At 39.4% G+C, this 21,015-nt stretch overlaps 2 protein-coding genes across 4 annotated transcripts; one reads left to right on the top strand and one right to left on the bottom strand.

The window, feature by feature from the left end:
• The first annotated feature begins 3,391 nt into the window (after positions 1–3,391).
• On the top strand, positions 3,392–16,140 carry LOC4348453 (uncharacterized). The gene is made up of 11 exons (XM_015758913.3): positions 3,392–3,596; positions 5,544–5,707; positions 5,822–6,022; positions 6,141–6,263; positions 7,292–7,329; positions 7,404–7,518; positions 8,179–12,732; positions 13,962–14,069; positions 14,436–14,543; positions 14,631–14,773; positions 15,516–16,140. Exons 2-11 carry the CDS (start codon positions 5,630–5,632, stop codon positions 15,745–15,747), a joined length of 5,700 nt encoding a protein of 1,899 aa, XP_015614399.1. The 5' UTR covers positions 3,392–3,596; positions 5,544–5,629; the 3' UTR covers positions 15,748–16,140.
• Positions 16,141–17,499: 1,359 nt separating this feature from the next.
• LOC4348452 (F-box/kelch-repeat protein At1g22040) lies at positions 17,500–20,398 on the bottom strand. Of its 3 annotated transcripts, XM_015759394.3 has the most exons (3): positions 20,272–20,398; positions 19,818–20,060; positions 17,500–19,248 (listed from the first exon to the last, which is right to left on the bottom strand). In XM_015759394.3, exon 3 carries the CDS (start codon positions 19,224–19,226, stop codon positions 17,799–17,801), a length of 1,428 nt encoding a protein of 475 aa, XP_015614880.1. In that variant the 5' UTR covers positions 19,227–19,248; positions 19,818–20,060; positions 20,272–20,398; the 3' UTR covers positions 17,500–17,798. The 3 variants fall into 3 exon arrangements, with proteins under 3 accessions (XP_015614880.1, XP_015614879.1, XP_015614878.1); XM_015759393.3 differs by lacking the exon at positions 19,818–20,060 and having other exon boundaries at positions 17,500–19,314; XM_015759392.3 differs by lacking the exon at positions 19,818–20,060.
• Between the last annotated feature and the right edge of the window lie 617 nt (positions 20,399–21,015).

The raw sequence follows: 21,015 nt of genomic DNA, 5'->3' as shown, positions 1-21,015 counted from the left end.
TTTATGACGCATCAACTATATGAAATATAAAATTTACAAGGATTTCCCTTCAAAAGAAAAGCTGTAAGATTTGATATTGTTCTAAATTTTGATCAACTATATGAATATTATAGAGTAAATTGTGCTAAACCTCAGGTTTTATTATCCAAGTTATGGAAAATCAAAACTCACATAACATATATGTTTTCTTTAGTTTTAGACAATAACATATATGTTTTCAGTAATTAAGGAAACACTCTAAATGGAGGGCCATGACAACCTACCAGCGACTCCATGTGTAAGATAGATAAGATTTGCTTAAGATGAGGTTTCATGAAATAATAATACCAGAAAGTGTGTGGTTATGTGACTTGTGCTAAACCTTATATATGGTTTTATGTATGAAATTTTGCTCAAAATAAAACATTGATGCATTTAAAATGTACCGCCATAATATCATAGATATACGGGTATTTCATAAATGAAACTAACAGTTAAAATTATAGTTCAAAGAATTAATTATATCTAAAATGGAATGAGTATTTTATGAAGAGTAAATTTTATATAAATACTTTAACCAATTTTCGTCAAACTAGAAATACTTTAATCAAATTATCATAAAACTACATACGTAGAAATAAATTTCTCTTAGAAACTGAGGCTGGCTTAGTTGTTTGACGGTGTAGGTGCACGCCTAGACCACCTAAGTTTATCCTCATCGAGAGGAATTTAGTTGTTTGTTTTCTTCTTAAAACAAAGTCAATCTAGTTCCTTCTAGGTTGATCTTATTTTCTTTTAAAAAAAGTAAAATTATCGTGAAACTACATATTAAAATAAAGTATCACAAAATTACAGATTTATTAACAAAATTCATCCTAAAATTACAAGTTTAGCACCAATATAATTACAAAACTATAACACTTACATCTGAAAGATAATATTAGTGCTAATGATTTAATCTCTAAATCCGTAGTTTTATGACATCATCAATATTAAATATGTAGTTTTGTCATCATTTGATTGGTGAAATTTAATGAACTAAGGAATAGAAAATGTCTTTTTCTGCCCTTACTGAACGTATACCCAAATCCTTAATGAGCATAATAAGACTCTGGTTGGCGTGGTATACCTTTTCTCCGATTTGAAGTGATGGACCTAAACAGGGGTAACATTAATGTCAAACAAAGGTGGGAGGGACAACCATTTTTCCCTTGAAATGACAAACTTGACATGCCTCCTGCTCAAACTTCACCTTTTAATAAGATGGACGTAACATATACCAACGACCAACTAATTGAACCAAAATATGAAACGGAAGCCCAACTTAGGCCCTGTTTAGATCATCTGGTAAAATTTTTCACCCAATCACATCAAATATTTGGGTATATGTATAGAGTATTAAATATAAACGAAAAAAATAACTAATTACACAGATTACGTGTAAATTACAAGATGAATCTTTTAAGTCTAATTGCTCCATGATCTGACAATGTGGTGCTACAGTAAATATTTGCTAACGATGGATTAATTAGGCTTAATAAATTCGTCTCGCAGTTTACAGACGGATTCTGTAATGTGTTTTGTTATTAGTCTACATTTAATACTTTAAATATGTGTCCGTATATCTGATGTGATATGGCAAAACTTTACACCCCTAGATCTAAATATAGCCTCAGTAGCAAATATTTTAGCACAAGTTGTTTGGAGCTAGACCAGAATCTTTAGATCTTTTCCGCCGACAAAAAAAAATGACTTGACATCATAGCATGGACTCCATTTGTACCAACCACTAGTGGAAACACCTTTTTTTCCTCATCGAAATGAACATAATATAGTAGAAAAGTAGATAAAATAAAGAAAATCATGCATACTAATTAAATTGTTTGTTTTAAAAAAACTGGTTGTTTAAATCTTGATGCTAGTAAATACTATTACGCACGATGGATTACGCCTTGAAAGAAGTTTACTGATATCATAAATTTGTCGTTCCTCTGTTGAGTGTGTTATCCTCAAATCGTTTTACCAGTTGGCTTATCAGCTGCAGGCCTGCAGCCAAAATTAAATGTAAACAATTGATTTTGCTGTATTCTCATCGTAGTTTATTTCCCGTATCAGTTTTGGATCCCAAACAAACAGATATATGCTATAATTTACCCTTAAGTTATCTTTTGGGTTGCTTCATTAATTTTTCTTAAGCACCCTGTTTGATACTCCCTCCATCTCTATTTCATGTTATAAAACGTTTTGACTTTGGTAACTGGTTCAAGTTTGACTAAGTTTATAGACAAATATAATAATATTTATAATACTAAATAGTGTCATAAAAATCAATAATTGAATATATTTTTATAATAAGTTTTTCTTGGGTTGAAAATGTTACTACTTTTTTCTATAAACTTGGTCAAACTTTAAGCAGTCAAAACCAGGGTTTACGATTCCGACGAAATCCGGTCGGATTTCGCGAAATTTCAACATTTCGACGAGGCTCGAAAGTAGAAACCGTCTGAGATTTCAAGGAGTTTCATCCAAATTCAAATTTGAATTGATAAAAAAAGAAAAAAAGTCAAATAAAATCTTATAAATACTATGATATTCATAGAACATATTGGGATATAGATTTTCAAAAAAAATGTTGTATTGTGTATATTTACTGAAACTTACATCAGGAAAGAAATAATTTCAGTAAATTACCTCTATTATAAATTACTGATCGAAATTTCGATGATTTCGATTGGAATTTCGCCAAAACCGATCGGTTTTCGAGAACTTGTCGGCAAACTCAGGGAATTTGTATCCAAATTTTGGTTTATGAAATTTGTTCGGAATTTACCGGTTTTCCACCGAATTTCACGAAATTCCAAATTCCGCCAGTGCTCGAAACGGAAGGGCCTGTCGGAATTATAAACCCTGGTCAAAACGTCTTATAACTTGAAACGGAGGGAGTAGCTAGCTTCTGAGAATATAGAGAAGCTAGGTTTTTCTAGTTTCTGACTCTAGTTTATTTTCTAGATTTCATAATGTAGATGATAATGTAGACTGTTTAATGAGTTAGAAATTCAATAAAAAACTGCAGCGGTTAGAAACCCAAGAACAATGCATATCAGTCTATCATATCTCAATAGATTAAAGCCTTAATTAGGGGATGTACTGAAAGAAAAATGTTGATTGGGGTAATGAATTGATTAATATAAGCGACCAAACACACAAACAGGCATGATTATGCTGTGGCGGGTGTCGTTCCCTGCCCGGTAAGCAAAGCTCCCTCCCCTCCCTCGTTCATTTCCTCCCTAATCAAAACCCCAAACCACCTCACCTCACCTCTCTCTCTCTCCTCACTCTTTCTCTCTCTACATCTTTCTCTTCTCTCTCTCACTAGCAACTACTACAGCAGCAGCAGCAAGCAGCTGCAGCTAGATCACCCGCTCCAGTAGCCCACCACCACTCTCTCTTCCTCGCCGGAGTCACGGGTGCGGCGTCGCGACGCGTGGGGCGACCGCGGCCGCCGTACGTCTTCTTGTCCGCTGCCGCTGCGGCGGCGGCGGCGGCGTGGACGCGGAGGAGAGGGAGCGGGGGGCCACTCTCCGGCGAGTTCGGCGTCGGCGTCAGTGGAGCGAGAGGTTCGTGCCCAATGCCATCTCCGTCCTTTTGCCCGGTGGTGGTGTCGGTGGGGTGGGGGGCACTTCTCCTTCTCCCCCCGGATTGTTGTTGTTGTTGTTGTTGCTGCTGCTGCTGCTCGTGGGGATTCTTGCAATGGGGGGAGGAGGGGATAAGGGGAGAGGAATGGATGAACAGTAGCGCTCGATCCCTCCTTTACTTTAGTAGATCCGGGGAGATTCCCGCCCAAATCTTGATTCTTTCCACCCCACGGTTCGCCGTCTCCGGGGAATTTTCGCGCAAGCCCGGGTTTTTTTTTTGGATGGATCTGACTGCATTTAATCGATTTAATCAGTGAAATATATATACCAGAGCATTTTGCATCAAGGAAGTGAATTTTGGTTACAGATGTATGCGTACTACTTGGGAGTTGTTGGGGGTGAAACTGTTTAGTGCAGAAAGGTGCAAGTTTTTTGGACTAATTTTACGGCCTTCTCAATTTGTGTGGGGGTCATGGGGTTGTTGTTAGTGGTTAGATTCGGTGCTTTAGTTGGTGTGATTGTTTTTTCTTTTTTCCTTTTGGGATTGTTCAGCCAATGCTGGTGGATGTTCTTGGGGATCTTGATTTACAGCGAAGGAGCTTAGCTACTCTTAATTATAGATGTCTGGGGCCAAGTCTTGTGAACTTTGTGGTGAAATCTTGCCAATGCTGATGAAATTTCCCTGTACTAACAGCTCAATCTTCGGTCAGCTACGTCCTTAAGTGGATCAGGGGGTTTGATTGCGGTGCATTATACGTTTTTAGCATTAAATCTTGTACTTGGTGCGCGGGTGCGGGTCTTTGCTGGTAAATCGCAAGGTATTGGAGCTTTTTTTAGAGGGTCTGGTGGATCTGAGTTGGCTGGGGTTTGCTTCTTGATTAAATTTCAGAGCCTTTTCGGTTAGTTGGATATGCTTTTGGTTGGTTGTTTGTACAGTGCTGATGGCCTCTATTATTCATGGGGCCTTTGGATATGGTACCGTATTAATCTTTAGTGGAAAGATGGAGGCCTTTTGGAGGTAATGCTGAGATTTTGTTTACTTCCGTGGGAAGCAGAATGGTAGATTGTTTTTTTTTTGAATGCAGCCTTTTAGAATTCTTGCATTTAGACTCTTTATGGGTAGCGTAGTGTTAGGATTCTGTTTTGTGGAAAGTGGGAACTTTGCAGATAATTGTGGAATCTTATTTATGCTTGTGTCTCTTCTGCTTTTTATTGGATCTGAACTAAGTCACTAACTAGCTAAAAAGTTAATTTTTTTGTCAGTCTGTCCTTACATGTGCCATTTTTTCACTATTTTTTTACGTTTTAGAAACTGGTAGCCTTGTACATTGTATGAGGTGTGTTAAATTGTTGATTAAGTATGAATGATCCCTTTAGCGAATTCGGTAGCACATGCAACAGTGTGTCGTGCTTGTATTTCTGTTATCTGAGTTCTTCCAGGATATATTTCCATTATACTGAACCTTGTATCAGTTTCATTTGCGAACTCAACAAAAAGGTTTGTTGCAGAGGAATATGTGCCCCCTCCCCTTCCTGAACAGCAATTATCACTTCATCTCCTTTGTGGGATATAGCATTATTGCCTACTGGTTTCTATGCCGCTGAACCAGCTATACATTATAGCCATGAAAATTCCTTGTTACACGGGATAATGGATATTTGTGAACTTATATGTATCTGTGCATATCTTTTGCCTTCATTAGGAAATTAGATATGCTTTAATGATAGTTGGGTGCATTGATGTTTTTGAAAGCTATTATAGGATCAATCCCATTGTGGGAAGTGTAACTTATATGAAGCAGGACCAAAGTCCAGTATTTTTCCTTTTGTACCTCACGACCTCACCTGCATGAAAAGTTCATTTTCACATTTGTTTTTGCATGAATGTTGTTTAAGGACTTTATTTATTCTTTGCTGTTTGCTTTGCAGGGAAAAGAAATCTGACCCTTCTAGAACTGAGATATGTTTAAATTATAAAGTTTCCCCTTTCTGGGAATTGCCTTGATACTGGCACAATGTCAAGGGTACCTAAATGGAAGATCGAAAAAGCGAAAGTCAAGGTAGTCTTCCGGCTACAATTCCACGCTACAAATGTAAGTTGCAATACATTTTTGTTGAAGTCATTTATGTTCTTTCTTGGTGTTTGTTCAATATTTGTTTCATCCATGCTTGAATAATCTTGACATGTGTTCTTGTTTCTTTTGTAGATTCCATCAACAGGGTGGGACAAGCTATTTTTGTCCTTCATTTCTGCTGATACGGGAAAGGTATCTGCAAAGACAAATAAAGCAAATGTGAGGAATGGAAGTTGCAAATGGCCAGACCCTATATATGAAGCAACACGGCTTCTTCAGGATTCTAGGACCAAGACATATGATGACAAACTCTATAAGATTGTCGTGGCCATGGTGTGTTCTAGACATTGTTTTCCCTTCTCCTATATCATCATCTATCAAACATAAGCACATCGGACACATGATTCATTAAGTAATGTTTACCCTTTTTCGCTGTTTCTTGAAAAACCAGGGTACTTCTCGATCTAGTATTCTTGGAGAGCTTGACGTGAATCTTGCCGAATTTGCAGAAGCACTGAAGCCTGTCTCAATAGCACTTCCTCTTCGTGGTTGTGAATTTGGGACAATATTACATGTATGGTTTTAACACAGTATTATCATAATCTAGTCTGATGTTGTTGAGAAAGTGATCTTAACAGTTCTTTGTTTTTAGGGACAATTGCTTATTTGACCCTATTTCAGAGCCTAACTACCAATCTGACCCTACTTTTTTTAGTTTGCTCATTTGACCTTGCTTTTAAAAAATGAAGCTGCCGTCTGACCCTATTTCTATTATACCGTTAGGGTTTCATTTAGGAAAAGAAAAAAAATTCAAATTATTATTCAAACGGACAAAAATACCCTTGAGGACTCAACCCTATCCATTCGCACTCAACCCCATCTCTCTCGGCGCCGGTGAGCAGAGGGCAGCAGCAGCAGCTGCTCCGCATGGAAGAAGGGAGGCGCAGGAGCTCGCCGCCGCCGGGCGCGAAGGGAGGCGCGCGGCGCGGGAGCTCGCCGCCGCCGCGGGGCGCGGAAGGAGGCGCGCGGCGCGGGTCGAGGATGGTGCGGGAGCTCGCCAGCAGGTGTTTGGCTGCTGCTTTGTTTTTGCTGTTGCTGCTGCTCTCCGTTTCTCTCTGGCCTCTCTTTGTTCTTGCCTGGCTGGAGGTAGACGGAGCCGGTCAGGAGGACTGCATGCTGTTGGTGCTGGAGGGATTAAGTGAAATCTAAGTGAATTTTGTCAAAAAAAAAGTTAAATCTATTAAAAACTCGTCAAATCCCTCAAACCTAAGTTAAATTTGTCACTTATCGTAATAAAAAAAATATCACATTTTTAGATAAAAATACACGAAATTAGACAAGCAAAAACTTTGAAAAAGTTGAGTCAAATGAGTGAGGGCATAAAAGCCATTTTTCTCTGAATTAACACCGTTATGTTGGCTTAACGGAATAGGGCCAGACGTAACGTTCATTTTCAAAAAAGAGGGTCCAAAGAGCAAACTTAAGAAAGTAGGGTCAAATTGGTAGTTAGACCTTAAAATAGGGTCAAAAACGCAATTGCCCCTTGTTTTTATTGCCTTCTGATTTTCCTTCTAAGTTATTCTTTAACAAGTACCACTGCAGGTCACAGCACAACTCCTTACAACTAAAACTGGCTTCAGGTTGAGTTACTATGCAACAATGAGATTATTTTGAATTATTGGTTCCGACTCTTATTAATGCTTTCTTACCACAGGGAATTTGAGCAGCAAAGAGAAACTGGTGCCAAAAGTACTCAACAGTTAGTGAACCAAAGAAGTCATGATCCTTCCGAAATTGGTGTGGCTTCATCAGACATTTATAGTCATAAGGTCGGTCAATCTTATTTATTCTCATATAGTGACAATTGTGCGTGGTTCTTTTTCAAACTGCCTTTTAGTTTTACCTGGATGAAAGTTGTTTATTCATGTGAAGTAGGTATTCTCAAAAGTATATTCTCTGTTCTACATTGCAATTATATCCTATCCATGTCAAATATGATAAATCCATATATTGATTTCATTGTAGTTGTAACTTCCGTGGTTTATTAGTAAATATTGTTTCTTTTTTTTTCTCTTGAGATGCAACCAATAAACAGATCAAGATGATACCAATTTGTTTTCTTGGAGGTGACCATGGTAATCTCCATTACATAAACTATGTGGCGTATTAGAAAATTTATATATATTTATTAAACTGTGTGATGGGTATGTTAGGCCTATTGGGTTGCCCTGTCAGCCATAGATTGACAGCTGGTGGGCTTAATCTATATTGAATTATCGATTGTACTAATGCTGGTTGTACTGCCAAACATTATTAGAGAAATCATCTATTATGCCTTGGGTCATGATAACCTGTGGAATATGCCTGTCTTACAGGAGGAGTTTATTTTGAATCATCTCCCTGATTTGTTTGTGTAATCACTGCCTTTTATGTAATTATGTCATTTGATTTTCAGTTACCCACCATAATTATTTGTATTATTTGAATAGGCCAATGCAAGAATCAAGCTGAAAGAAACTTCTTCGGGTTTCCCTTTGGCGGAAGATTCTGCTGGGTCAACTGAAGACTATGAAAACTCATCACACAATTCTGATGGCCTTTTTGCTGAAAAAATTGATTCATATGGTGGTCATGAAGTCAGTAGCTTTAGGGCAACAATGTCAGGTGATCTATCACTTTCAAGTCAAAGTCCTACCCCAGAAAAGGGGTCACTTCGGAGTAAGCACCTTTCACCACAAGGGAGCAATGAGTGGACTTATGGATGGAGTCCTGAGCTTTCCACTGGCCATGATCTAGCTGCTGCTCATGAGGAGAATAATCAACTCAGGACCAGATTGGAGGTGGCTGAGTCAGCTTTTTCTCATCTCAAGTCGGAAGCAACATCTCTGCAGGATTTTACCGACAAGTTAGGTACTGAAACACAAGGTCTTGCTCAACAGCTTGGTGTTGAGCTTATGTCACGGAACCAGCTCAGTGCCGAAGTATCCTCGCTAAGGACAGAGTGTTCCAATCTGAAAAGAGAGCTGCAAGAAATGAAATCTGCTAAACTCTTGCAGCAAAAGGCAAATGGAGAAGATATCATGATGGCCGCAGGCCAAGGGAATATATCAAGTAAGTTTGGAAATGATATTCTTGCAGATACTTCAGTTCATGATCTTCAAACCGAATGGTTGCAAGGATTGCTGCTTCTTGAAAGTAAACTGCAGCAGACCAGAAATAATGCTCTACATGGACTCCAAGCCGCCGATCTTGATTTCCTTCTTGCTGATCTGGGGGCTCTTCAGCGTGTCATTGAGAACCTCAAGCAAGGTGTGCAGAATGGACAGATGAAAGAAAATAACTATCTAGAACACTTGGTTCCACCCACAAATGCTGCTCATCAACCAAGTTTAGGGCGTGATCATGATTCCAACAAGAAAACCTCTGGCAGTGCAGGCACAATGGAGGAGAAAATGTGTGAGCTCTTGCAGAAGTTGGAGGACTCAAAAACTGAGAAGGAGAATCTGTTGGAGAAGATGAGCCAGATGGAGCGTTACTATGAATCTTTTATTCACAAGCTTGAGGAGCGCCAGAAGCAGACAGAAATTGAATTGGAAAACCTCAGGAAAGAACATAATTCTTGTTTCTATACTGTTTCTGTTCTCCAAGCCCAGAAACAGAAAATGCATGAGGAAATGAATGATCAATTAATGAGGTTTGTTGAGGACAGAACAACATTAGAAGCTCAAAATAAGGAGTTTGAGAGGAGGGCTGTTGCTACAGAAACTGCATTAAAGAGGGTTCGATGGAATTATTCTGCTGCTGTGGAGCGTCTACAGAAAGATCTTGAGTTACTGTCCTTTCAGGTTCTCTCTATGTATGAATCAAATGAAACTCTTGCGAAGCAATCCATTGTAGAAGATTTTGAGAGTTCCCCTGAAGAACAGTCTGCAGTAGCAGATTTAGGTGCTAACAAGGAACGCAGACTGTACATGTCTGATCATGAATCCCAAGCATTTTCAGCAGAAAATGGCAGACCAGATAATCTCACTTACAAAATGGATGGCCAGAAAAGTCTTCTTCGGGCCCTTAAAATGGAAGAGATCCGTAATAGATCTGAATTTCAAGTTCGAAGTAATACTAATCTACAGGTTGACTACTCCAAACTTGACAAGCTAGAACAAACCCCTTCAACAACGGAATCTGAGGTTTTAGAAACATATATGGCCAACATAGAGTGGCAAGTATTCTCTGATGTGCTACGTGAGGCTCACTGTACCGCATTGGGTACAATCAAGCTAATGCAGGAAAGACTGCACATGCTGGAAATACAGCTTCGTGACTCTAATGATGCTAGGGATTCTCTAGTGCTGAAGTTGAACGCTGCATTGGATCAAGCCAAAAGTGTGAAAGAAACTGAAGCAGAATACATTTTGAAATGCGATGATTTTATGGTAAAGAACAAAATCTTAGAAGCAAAACTCCAAGATATGTCAGCTGAAAACGCTTTATTAATGGAAAAGCTCACAGAATCTGAACGATATGTTCAGGAACATGAATCTTGTGAAAGCAAGTACAAGGCCTGCACTGAAGATAGGAAGAGATTTGAGGACCTTTTGATGAAAGAAAGTCTGCAAACCAGTCATCTTAAGGATGAGCTCAGATCAGTTGTGGAAAATTTTGAGGCCATGAAAGATGAATTACATAAACAGTCCACATTAAACACTGATATGCAAACTGTCTCTGCATTGCTTCAAGAGCAAATGAACAATGTGTGCAATGGGATTATTTCTTCCAGCAAGGACATTGGCATTTCTGGCTTAGATGAGGCATCTCTGCTACATGAACTTCAAAGAAGGAATTACATTGCTGTCATGGCAAGCTTGGAATTCTTCCAGAAGCAATCATGCCAGGAGGTGGTTCGACTTCGTCAGGAGAAGGAGGCAGCCGAAGAAATGTGCGAGGCTCTCCGAAGTAGACAGGACAAGTCTGAACTAGAGTTGCTTGATATGAAGCAGAAGTATCAACTTGATTTCGATGCGATGAAAGAAAAGCTGAACTTCTCTGAGGAACATATGGAAAAGCTTGAGAAAGAATTACAGGACATGACACACAAGTTTAAGATTAGCTCAGAGGCTCAAGAAAAGTATTCCATTATCAATGCTGACTTAACATCAAGGCTTGCAGAAATGGAAGGTCAACTGCAGCACATTACCAGTGAGAATGAAGCTCTTGTTGAGAAGTTGAAGGATATTGCTGCTATTGTTGAGGAACATGAGAGGACCAAAGTAACTCTTGCAGAATCTGAGGAGGAGAACAAAACTCTTACCCTGTCATTACAATCTAAAGATGAAGCAATGATGCAAATGGAAAATGAAATCAGAAGCTTGCAAGATGAACTGCGATCTAGTGATGATAATTTGCTAAGAGAAAAAAGGCTGATGGAAGAGCTTCAGTCTACCCTCGCAAGTCTGACGTCACAACTTGGTCACAAGGATCAGGCCCTGCTTTCCTTTGATGAGCACAAAACGGAGTTAAATCGTCTGAGGGACCAAGTTTTGGACATGGAAAGGGCAAACAGTTTGATGCAAGATGCTCTTTCACAAAGTGAACAAATCCAGATGGATCTCAATTGTAAAAATATCTCACTCCAGTCCCAGCTTTCCAATGTTGAAGACCGGTTAGCAACAGTTATGAAGGATACAGTCGCCACTGAAACTGAAGCTAGTTATATGAGAAATCTGGTTGAGGAGCTTACTGGGCAACTTGATTCCTTGAGAAATGACCATGAAAAACTCCAGCTTAAGAACAAAGATGCTGATGATTTACTAAGGGTACACATGTCAACTGAAGCAGAATTAGCTGATAGAGTTGCTGCACTCGAAGCAGCTATCCATTCTTTAGAAATTGACCTTGCTAGGGTCAATGAAGAGAAGGAAGAACTTGAGGAGCTTATAAAAAGTAACGAAGAACAATTTGTTCAAGTTGGTACCGACAAGTCTCGAGATATAGTAGAATCAATTGATAGCAGTGAGAGAGTTTTGAAGTATCAAGATGACATTTTGCAGCTTAAAGTCTTACTGACAAATCTTGAAGAGCAAGTTGATGATTTGAGGTCTACAAAAGATGAGGTTGAAATTCTAAACATGGTTCTAAAATCAAAATTGGAGGAACAACGTACTGAAATATTGTCATTGCTCCAGAACTCTGGACACGAGTTGGCCAATTTTAAAGAACAGAACAAGGATCTTACTCAAAAACTTGCTGAACAAACTCTGAAGGCAGAAGAGTTCAAGAATTTGTCTATCCATTTGAGAGAGCTAAAAGAGAAGGCTGAAGCTGGAAGGAAGGAGAAAGAGGGATCATTGTTTGCCATGCAAGAATCCCTCAGAATTGCATTCATTAAAGAGCAGTACGAAACAAAGGTTCAAGAACTGAAAGGTCAGGTGTTTGTTTCCAAAAAGTATGCTGAAGAGATGTTACTGAAGCTACAAAGTGCTTTGGATGAGGTTGAAACTGGGCGGAAAAATGAGATTGCTCTTGCTAAAAGAATTGAAGAGCTATCAATGAGAATTTCTGAAATGGAGTTAGAGATGCAGGATGCATCAGTTGATAAAAGAGACCTGTCTAATGCATATGACAGCATAGTAACAGAACTGGAATGCACAAAACTAAACTTTGATTGCTGCATGGAAGAAAAACAGAAGATTGAGGACACTCTTCAGGAGTGCACTGAGGAACGCAATAGAATAAGGGTGGAGCTTGACCTGGTTAAAAAATTGTTAGAGAACATGGCATTAACTGACAATCCCACTGTGCCTGATAATTCTGGATCATGCACCTCTGGAGCTACATCCATTGGACAAATTCTTGGAGATGCCAAGCCTGGGTCCGCTTCATCAAAGACAACAAAAAATACACCAGAAGTTGATTCTGGATTACAGCAAGATGAAGATAGAATCCAAAGCACGAATGCTTCATCAACTTTGGCAGCAGGGGAGGATGTTAGAAGGTTTAGTGAGCAGGGTGAACATGCCAGATCTGTGCCATCCAAGAACTTAGAGGTAATCAGTCTACACATTATTCTCCTTAGTGTCATGTATACCAATTTAATAAAAAGTAGTGCACATAGTCAAACTTCTAGCAGAACATTTGCCAAGGTTTGTTCCATTGCACATAAATAGAATACAAGTTTTGCTTTAGTGGAAGTCAATGTAATTAACTCGATCAGAAATCTGATTGTCCGATTAGGCTAGATGACGATTAATTTCAGTAGGAATTTTGGTTTGCATGCGAAGTTGGGCCTTGGTAGTATCAGGCCAGCCCATTCCCCATAGGGTTTAGTCACCCAGAAGCCATCACAAATCAAAACTAACAAGTGACCATCTGACCATCAAACTTTATGATTGCTTATACTATGCACTATATAGTATATAGATCTTGGTATATACAGTATCGATTAGCCTCGCTTAATCAACCTGATCGACCTGATCAGTGCCTTGGTGATCAGGGTCAATCAAACGATCAGATAACATTGGTAGAAGTATGTACACATAAACACAACTCTCACGATCTCATCCGGTGTAACTTAGTCTGAGAACCACATCATGACCTTGAGTCCTAGAGAAAGTATATGCTTCAATTTTGAAAAACTAGAACTATGCTTAGAGCACAAAATAGAGAATTCATTGGTGAATTCATTTGTTGATAGTTAAACTCTGGAGTAGGAAAGTGATTGTAAAAGGGAAAAAAATATTACTTCAAGTAAATTGAGTTGTTACACCCCTGTTCCTTTACAACCCTTTTTGCATGTGCCTCCGAATACTTCTCTATTAAGTTTCAGAAAAATTATCTGGGTTTTGGGCTATAGAATGATTAATATGATGTCCATAAGAAGTTTAATCCTCATGCATTGTTAGATCTTTGATAATTTTGGACAGTTTGTTTAACATCAAGTGAGGAATCTAGAGTAAAGTCTAGGTGTTGCCGTGTCAGAACTCAGAGAAAGATGGTATTAGAGACCCTTGCAATATTGTTCCATTCTAGATGATGGTAGTCTGCTTTTTGGTATTTTGCATATAAGTGTCAGTGCACCTTCTGGTTCGTCTTTCATTTGTGTTTTACTGCTCGTACTTTTTTTTTTTTGCTTGTAACAAGCGAAAATAATTAACTGGTATTTATTTTGCACCACATCGACTCTCGCTTTTTTTATTCCTTATTTTGTTTTAGTATAGTATTACAGCAGATTGCTTTCTCAACTTACTTTGTTTTTACTGTTTTGAATAATTGCCAGGAGTGTGAGCCATCTTTAGAGAATCATTCGACTGGTAAAACTTCCATTGAGGATATTTCAATGGAGCATAGGAAATTAGCAGTTGACTTGAATCATTTCCATCAGGAGGTATGTGAAAACTTCTCTTGGTGTATTATTTCTTCAAACACAAATTGCATTCTTACAAGTTTTTAGACGACTGGATATATCCCTGGGTACCTGCTGAAAAAAAATTATGGCTTTTCTTACTTGACAAAAAGCAATATAGTTAGTTGTGTATTCAATTGCCGCATGTCTGGAAGGTTTGTAATTATTTGAGCCTATATCAGGGTGCTGAGATATCGATATATGTATCAGAAATATAAAGTGCTTGTTGTATATGTAACATGCATACCTGTGTGTATACACACAACTAAGGACTATGAAATTTTACAGTATAGACTTGGCATGATACAGATAACAAGTTTATAGACATTTCTTGTGTTGCATATGCAGTTGGAGAGACTGAAAAATGAGAATCTTTCTCCTCTTCTTCCCCTGGACATCAATCTAATTGACCCATCACTCAGTGGTTTGGAGAGGGCATTATCACAGCTTGATATGGTATGCATGTCTCCCCCTTTCTGTTGTACCATTAAACATGAACTGGCATGGCATTTACCTTATTCTTGCTAATATGGCACTTTCTAGGCAAATGAACATTTAAGGAGCATTTTTCCTTCATTTAAAGAGCTTCCTGGTTCTGGCAATGCCTTGGAAAGAGTACTTGCTTTGGAACTCGAACTAGCAGAAGCACTCCAAGCAAAGAAGAAAACAGACATCCTTTTCCAGAGGTAGCTGCTACATTCAGTCATTTTTGTCTCTTCTTTCATGTTTGCTGTTCTGTGGCAAGGCGTATTTTTATGGTTGCTAGCTAAACAAATGCCTGATTGCCCGTGCATATGCAAATGGGTAAGGATGGATTATCCAGGTCTATATTGTTCAAAACCGAGAATGTGGTGCATCAAACATGTCCTTTGGCCTTCGCTCTTTTTTGTTACAAAAGCACTTGATAGCGTTTATACACATAAATTATGAAATTAATTCGTCCATATATATATATATATATATATATATATATATATACAGGTCACTTCAAATGTTTTAGCTTTTCCATGTTAAATTGTGATTTTATAAAGCCAAATAAACAAAAGAATGACACATAGAAGGTGCATTATGTTATATTAAGTTAAGCTCAGGAAATTTAATGGTAAGTGGTGATGTGGCAGATTGACCACCAGCACTACATCAGAAGACACCTTAAAAAAAAAAGAAAAGGTTAGAGAGGTTCGAATAATAAAAAAAATGAGCCTTTGTCCTGTGCTTACCATAGTACACCTAAAAAAAATCATACTATTTATTTAGGAACTCCTGAATTTAGAGAAAATGTGCCTTTCAATTTTCTTGCTGGATCTACATTATACTAGAGTTTTCGTGAAAACAAAACTAGCTAGAGAAAAGGAGAAGTGAAATTTAATTGCATTAGTCGATTCCTATTCAACCGAAGGCTGATCCCTTGCTTTGTTCTCTCATCAGTTCATTCCTGAAGCAACATAATGATGAAGCAGCAGTATTCCAGAGCTTCAGGGACATCAATGAACTGATACAGGATACGATTGAGCTGAAGAGAAGGCAAGTGGCAGTAGAAAGTGAGCTGAAAGACATGCAGGGCAGGTACTCAGAGCTCAGTGTGCAGTTTGCTGAAGTTGAGGGAGAAAGGCAGAAGCTTGAGATGAACCTGAAGAACCGATCACCCATGAGATCATAGCAAAAACATAGAGGAAAAAATGAACAGAAAAATCAAGATCTCGCGGAGTTCGTAAAACGGACTTATTCCGCGACAGCACGGGAATTACTTTTTTTGTAATGTAAATATCAGTAGAATCTCAGCATGTGGAATATCAGTTGTAGAGTTGTGTGTGTGTCATATACATAAAATGTAACATCTTGTACAAGCCCCTTCATGTTCAGAAAACATTCTTGTTAATCTAACTGTTATTATATGCCAAAAAACCAGCAGCCTTTTCCAGAGTGTATTCACATCTGTTGTTGACTGTATCGCACAGTTTTTTTAGGGTGTTTTCAGCAATAGACTTGTTGTACAGACCTTGTTTTGCTGTTGTTAATTTAATGGCTAATACAAGAAAGAAGCTTCTAATTATTTATTTACCTTCCATGTATGTTCTGATGTGAAAAAGAAACATCCTAATGCAATACTGGCATCTTTGACATGTGTATAGTTTCTGTGAGCATGATTCTGCCAATTTCTTTTGTCAACCAGTCTTGGTATCAAAATCAGTAGTTTAATACGATGAATTATACTACTACAGTTGTCAATCTTGATGATTATTATCAACCATTGACAAGTCTACAGTGTAGACAACCCGAGAGCTTCCATTTTTGACCACACAGGTTTCAAGGCAAGCCAGTGACTGAACTTCTGAAGCAATCATGTGTAAAGCATCAGGCATCACAGATGCGTTTCATACTGGTAATCCGTACTTTCTTTTGATGCTGTTAGTGATAATATACTATCCAAAGCATACGTCATCTGCTTACATATCACAATATTCTGATGCGTACAAAATACCCCCTTGGGTTATTAATAGACGAAGCTATAAAGTTTTTTTAGGTAGATCTAAAGCCACATTACACAATCGAATTATGTTGGATAATGTCATCATCAAGAATAGACCTGGTTGTCGGTGCTCCGACGCTATTCACATTTGAACATACGTTTTAACTATTCGTATTATTAAAACATATATATACAAATATGTAAAAATATAAGTGTAAAGTTACAATAAAATAAATAATAATTACATATTTTTTTTAAAAAAATAAGAGGCATAATCAAATCTATATCCAGAAGTTGACGGCGTCATCTTTTAGAACCAGGCGTCATCTTTTAGAACCAGACGTAGTATTTTAAAGATGTTACATAGATGAAAAGAAGATGACAGATTCTAGACAATGGCAGTAGGTAAAGAGTGGAATTTCAGAATGAAAAAGGGAAAAGCATTGCTGATGCATGATGCAAAGTTGCATTCAGAGATCTGGTGCTAACTTCGGATGGGGACACAATAATCGATACCATATTTTGTCAAAGATTCAGGCTATGAAACTTTGACACGCCAAAGGAAAGTAAACAGATACTCATATACATATCATTTCCAGTGGAACAAAGAGATTTAATATTTGTTAGATAGAAAAAGTGCAGGTCAGAATTTGCCTTTTTCCAGGTTGTGGAAAGAGCTTCAATTGGATAATACCGGTCTCAGCATGCAGCTCACAACAATGGAAGTTATATTTACTTGAGAAAGTTTCAACAACTTCTGCGTTTTCGAGAAAAAAGGAAGTTTCAAGTTTCAACAACTCAGAACATAAACTTATCAGCACATTTATTAGTTTTTATATGAAGTGTCACATCTAAAACAGTTTACAAACGAGGATTAACTGATTGAAAGCACATCTATCCATCAAGAAGTGGGAAAGAAAATGCTGAGCTTTACCAATGGAATGACAATGAAAAAGGTTAATATATTTGGCAGTGCTGATGGAGATAGCACTGTTGTCTTGAGAACTGAAGAAACCAGCATGGTTTTCTCTATCTTATGTGATGTATTACAGAGTTGAATTACACACAGATTACATATAAATATGTACATTGCCGTTTGAATTGATTTCTGCAGCTCATTACTCACATCCAAACCATACACAGATAATGATCATTTTCACTTAAGGTGATAGCCTCTACCGTTGACTTGATCAGATGTTGGTAGAAGCACATCTACTCAACAAAAGTAAACACATAACAAGTTATATGTTGAGCACCTGACAACTGACTAATTCAGCGGCTGCAAGATTTTTCGACACGATGACTTTCCACAAATTAGTTTCCTGTTCTGAAGAAAGTTGTTGATTTTGGCATGTTGGACCATTTCCAGGGGCTGACAACTCCACAGGCTTCAGAACATCGGTTTGCATTATATTGATCTTGCTATCTACATCTTTGATGATCAAATTGAGCTTGCCAAGAAATCCTGCAAGTAAGTATGGACATTCCGACTCTGCAAAGTCACCCACTGGTACCTGGCCAATGGCAACCTTCCAAGCATCCTCCTGAGGATCATAAATCTTGATCTTACCTCTATCAGAAGAAGTTGATGGCTCCAAAGCATACAAGTCCCCATCTATGACAGCACTTAACTTCGTACCAGCCTGCCTCGCTGGCCAGCCCTCGCCCATTCCTACAGGCATTTCCGCCCATGAATTTGTCTCCGGATCAAAGATCTCCCCACCAACATCAACAAAGAATGGCCAGGAATACAGACTTTGAGGAACATAAAGCTTGCCTCCAAATGAGGTCATTCCTGTCGCAATGGGCTTCAGCAGCTCAGCCAAGAAGGCAGTTGGTAGAGCTTGCGCTTTCGAGAACGGGATGTCAGGCACCTCCACCCAAATTCCTGTCCTTGGGTCAAACACCTCGGCGGATTGGAGCGGAGCTAACCCGTTCTTGCCTTTGCTGACACCACCAACAACATACAGCTTGTTGTTCAGCAGGCTAGCCTTGCAGAATGCGCGCCCGGTGCTCATCGAGCTAACCTCCTGCCACGCATTGACAAAAGGATCATACCTCCATACACATTTCATCGCCGAGCCTCTAGAGAATCCACCTAAAACATAGATGCACCCGTTGACTGTCCCAATTGCACAACCGCAGAACGGAAGCCTATCCAATGAATCCCTTTGGCCAAGCCAGCCTCTAATAACATCAGAGACCCTGATGCCGGCGCTCAACAAATCCCCTAACCACAACCCAGGGATGCCCCTCTTGCATTCTCCTCCATGGCTGATCCCCGGCATCAGTGGCAGCCTCTGCCATTGGCCACAAACCGGATCGAATGCATTCCACACTAGCTTCCCATCATCTGACTTGGTAAGCATGTACAGCCATTCCTCACTCACACCCAGCTCCTTCCTCACCCGGTACAGCTCCACGCCAGTGATCGCAGCCTTCCAGCTCCTCGAAACCATCTTTGCATTCAGATAACCCATCCGGGGCATCCTTGCGAGGATCTGCAGCGAGATCTCATCCGGGAGCCCCGGGATCAGCCCGGGGTGGTCGTAGCCACCGGACAGAGGCGGCGCCGACATCCGCAGCTTCTTGGAGGAATCTGCCTTTGAAGCTTCACCATGCTCCCATGGCTGGTTCTTGCTGTTGGGGGAGCTCAAAAGGGCCCCCATTTTGAGCACTTCTCCTTTCTATCTGCAAATTCCCAAAGAGAACAGTAATCTCAGCATGGTGTTAAAGCTCACAACTTCCTTCTCTAACCTGTGGAGAAATCAATATTTCGCAACATGAATAGCAAGATAATATGAAAGGGAAACTGGGTACGTCAAATTCAGAAGATACCACGAAAAAAAAATCCCACTTTATCCACGAAAGCGGCGGCAATGGATGGATGATTGGGTACAAGAGGAGACGAGATTGGGAGGAGGAAGGAGATGGGGATTAATCAAGAACAGCCCAAGTGTACTACAGGTTCAACTGGATGCGACAATATCGTCCAGGTTTAACGTCGTTTGCATCAAACAATAACATCCAATTGCAATTGAATTAGCATCGAGATCTCTCTCTTTGCTCCTAATCACCACCCCAAGATTCGATTCCGAACAAACCCCAGTAGGCGGTTCGTCAGAAGAATCTTCCGAACATCAAAGAACACCACCTCCTCACCCAACAAAAAAAAAATAAAGATGCAATTTTTGGCCATAAAATCCCAAGAAAATCGCACCGGGCGAGGCCGCATTTACCAACCAAAGTGATGCTTCTACCTTGCAAGATAAGATGGTGCTGCAGTAGTGGTGCGGCTGCGGCAAGCTTTCCCATTCGAATGAGCTGAGCTACGAGCCTGGGATGGAGGGCGTGTATTTATCTTCTCTTATACATGTTTTTTTAATCTTAACTAATTAAAATATTCGTAATTTCCCTTTCATCACACTCCGATTCGTCTGTGTTATTCCGTTGTCCGCATCGCGTGCACCTCCTCTCCGCTTCTCTGTCAACGCGCGTCCGCTCTGAACATCCCACAACCAATCACAAATCTAACCCAAAAAACTAAAATCCCAATTCAATCGGAATCATCCGAAAATAAATCCAATCCAATCGGAATCACAGAATAAATCACACATAAGGTGAGAGAAGAGAAGATGTGGAAATCACAAAATAAATCATATCAGATAAGAGGTGAGAGGAGAGGGAGGGGTGAAAGGGAGGACGCCGCCGCACCTCCTTGCCGGACCTCCTCCTCGCCGCTGTGCCGCCGGGAAGCCGTTGCGTTGTGTAGCCGCAGCGCCGGGGAGGAGGAGGAGCGGGCGGGCTGAGAAGTGTGGAGCCGCAGCGCCGGGTTCCTCGCGTGTTGAGGGAGCTGTGGAGTAGTGTGGATAAGGGGGAGCTGTGGTTGCTTTGGGTCGGTTTTGGCTCCGGTTTTTTTTTCTGAGTAATTTAGAACCATACCATTATAATTTTTTAAAGTTTAAGATATGCCATCGGTATCTCAATGATATGTAGGACTCATATTAGTCAATGACATGTGGGTCAGGATGGCATATCTTAAATTTTACAAAATTATAATGGCATGGTTATAATTTTCCATTTTTTATAGGAATCTTTTTTTTAAAGAAAGGACACTGTACGATAAGTTAAAAACTAGGAACTACAAATATATTATGTCGTTTTTTAAAAAAAAATATATTATCTTAACTATATAATTAAAAAAATCCATAATTTTCTGATTGTCACCTTTTCTTTTCGGTTTGTAAGTCCGAGAGTCCGTACGTCATCCTCCCCCGTTCAAGAAAAATCGAACAAAAACAGGAAGGGCGAATACAAGTTCAACACAAAAGATACAGGTGGATTTGATTTGGACTCGAAAACGAATAAAACCAACCCCATAATTATAACAAAGATTCCACGGATCTAACCTGGCGGCGGCCCTCACCAGCGAGGCTCTCAGGTGTCGAGGTGTTGAGA

Source organism: Oryza sativa, chromosome 10 (genome assembly GCF_034140825.1).
Source record: "Oryza sativa Japonica Group chromosome 10, ASM3414082v1".
NCBI classification, from domain to species: domain Eukaryota; kingdom Viridiplantae; phylum Streptophyta; class Magnoliopsida; order Poales; family Poaceae; genus Oryza; species Oryza sativa.
This window is presented reverse-complemented; position numbering and strand designations above follow the sequence as displayed.

Bases quoted from the DNA above. Each gene is read 5' to 3' on its own strand.
- LOC4348453 (XM_015758913.3), top strand. From the start codon at position 5,630: ATGTCAAGGGTACCTAAATGGAAGATCGAAAAAGCGAAAGTCAAGGTA. The intron at 7,330-7,403 runs GTTGAGTTACTA...TTCTTACCACAG, and splicing joins ACAACTAAAACTGGCTTCAG to GGAATTTGAGCAGCAAAGAG. The intron at 14,544-14,630 runs GTATGCATGTCT...GGCACTTTCTAG, and splicing joins CATTATCACAGCTTGATATG to GCAAATGAACATTTAAGGAG.
- LOC4348452 (XM_015759394.3), bottom strand. From the start codon at position 19,226: ATGGGGGCCCTTTTGAGCTCCCCCAACAGCAAGAACCAGCCATGGGAG.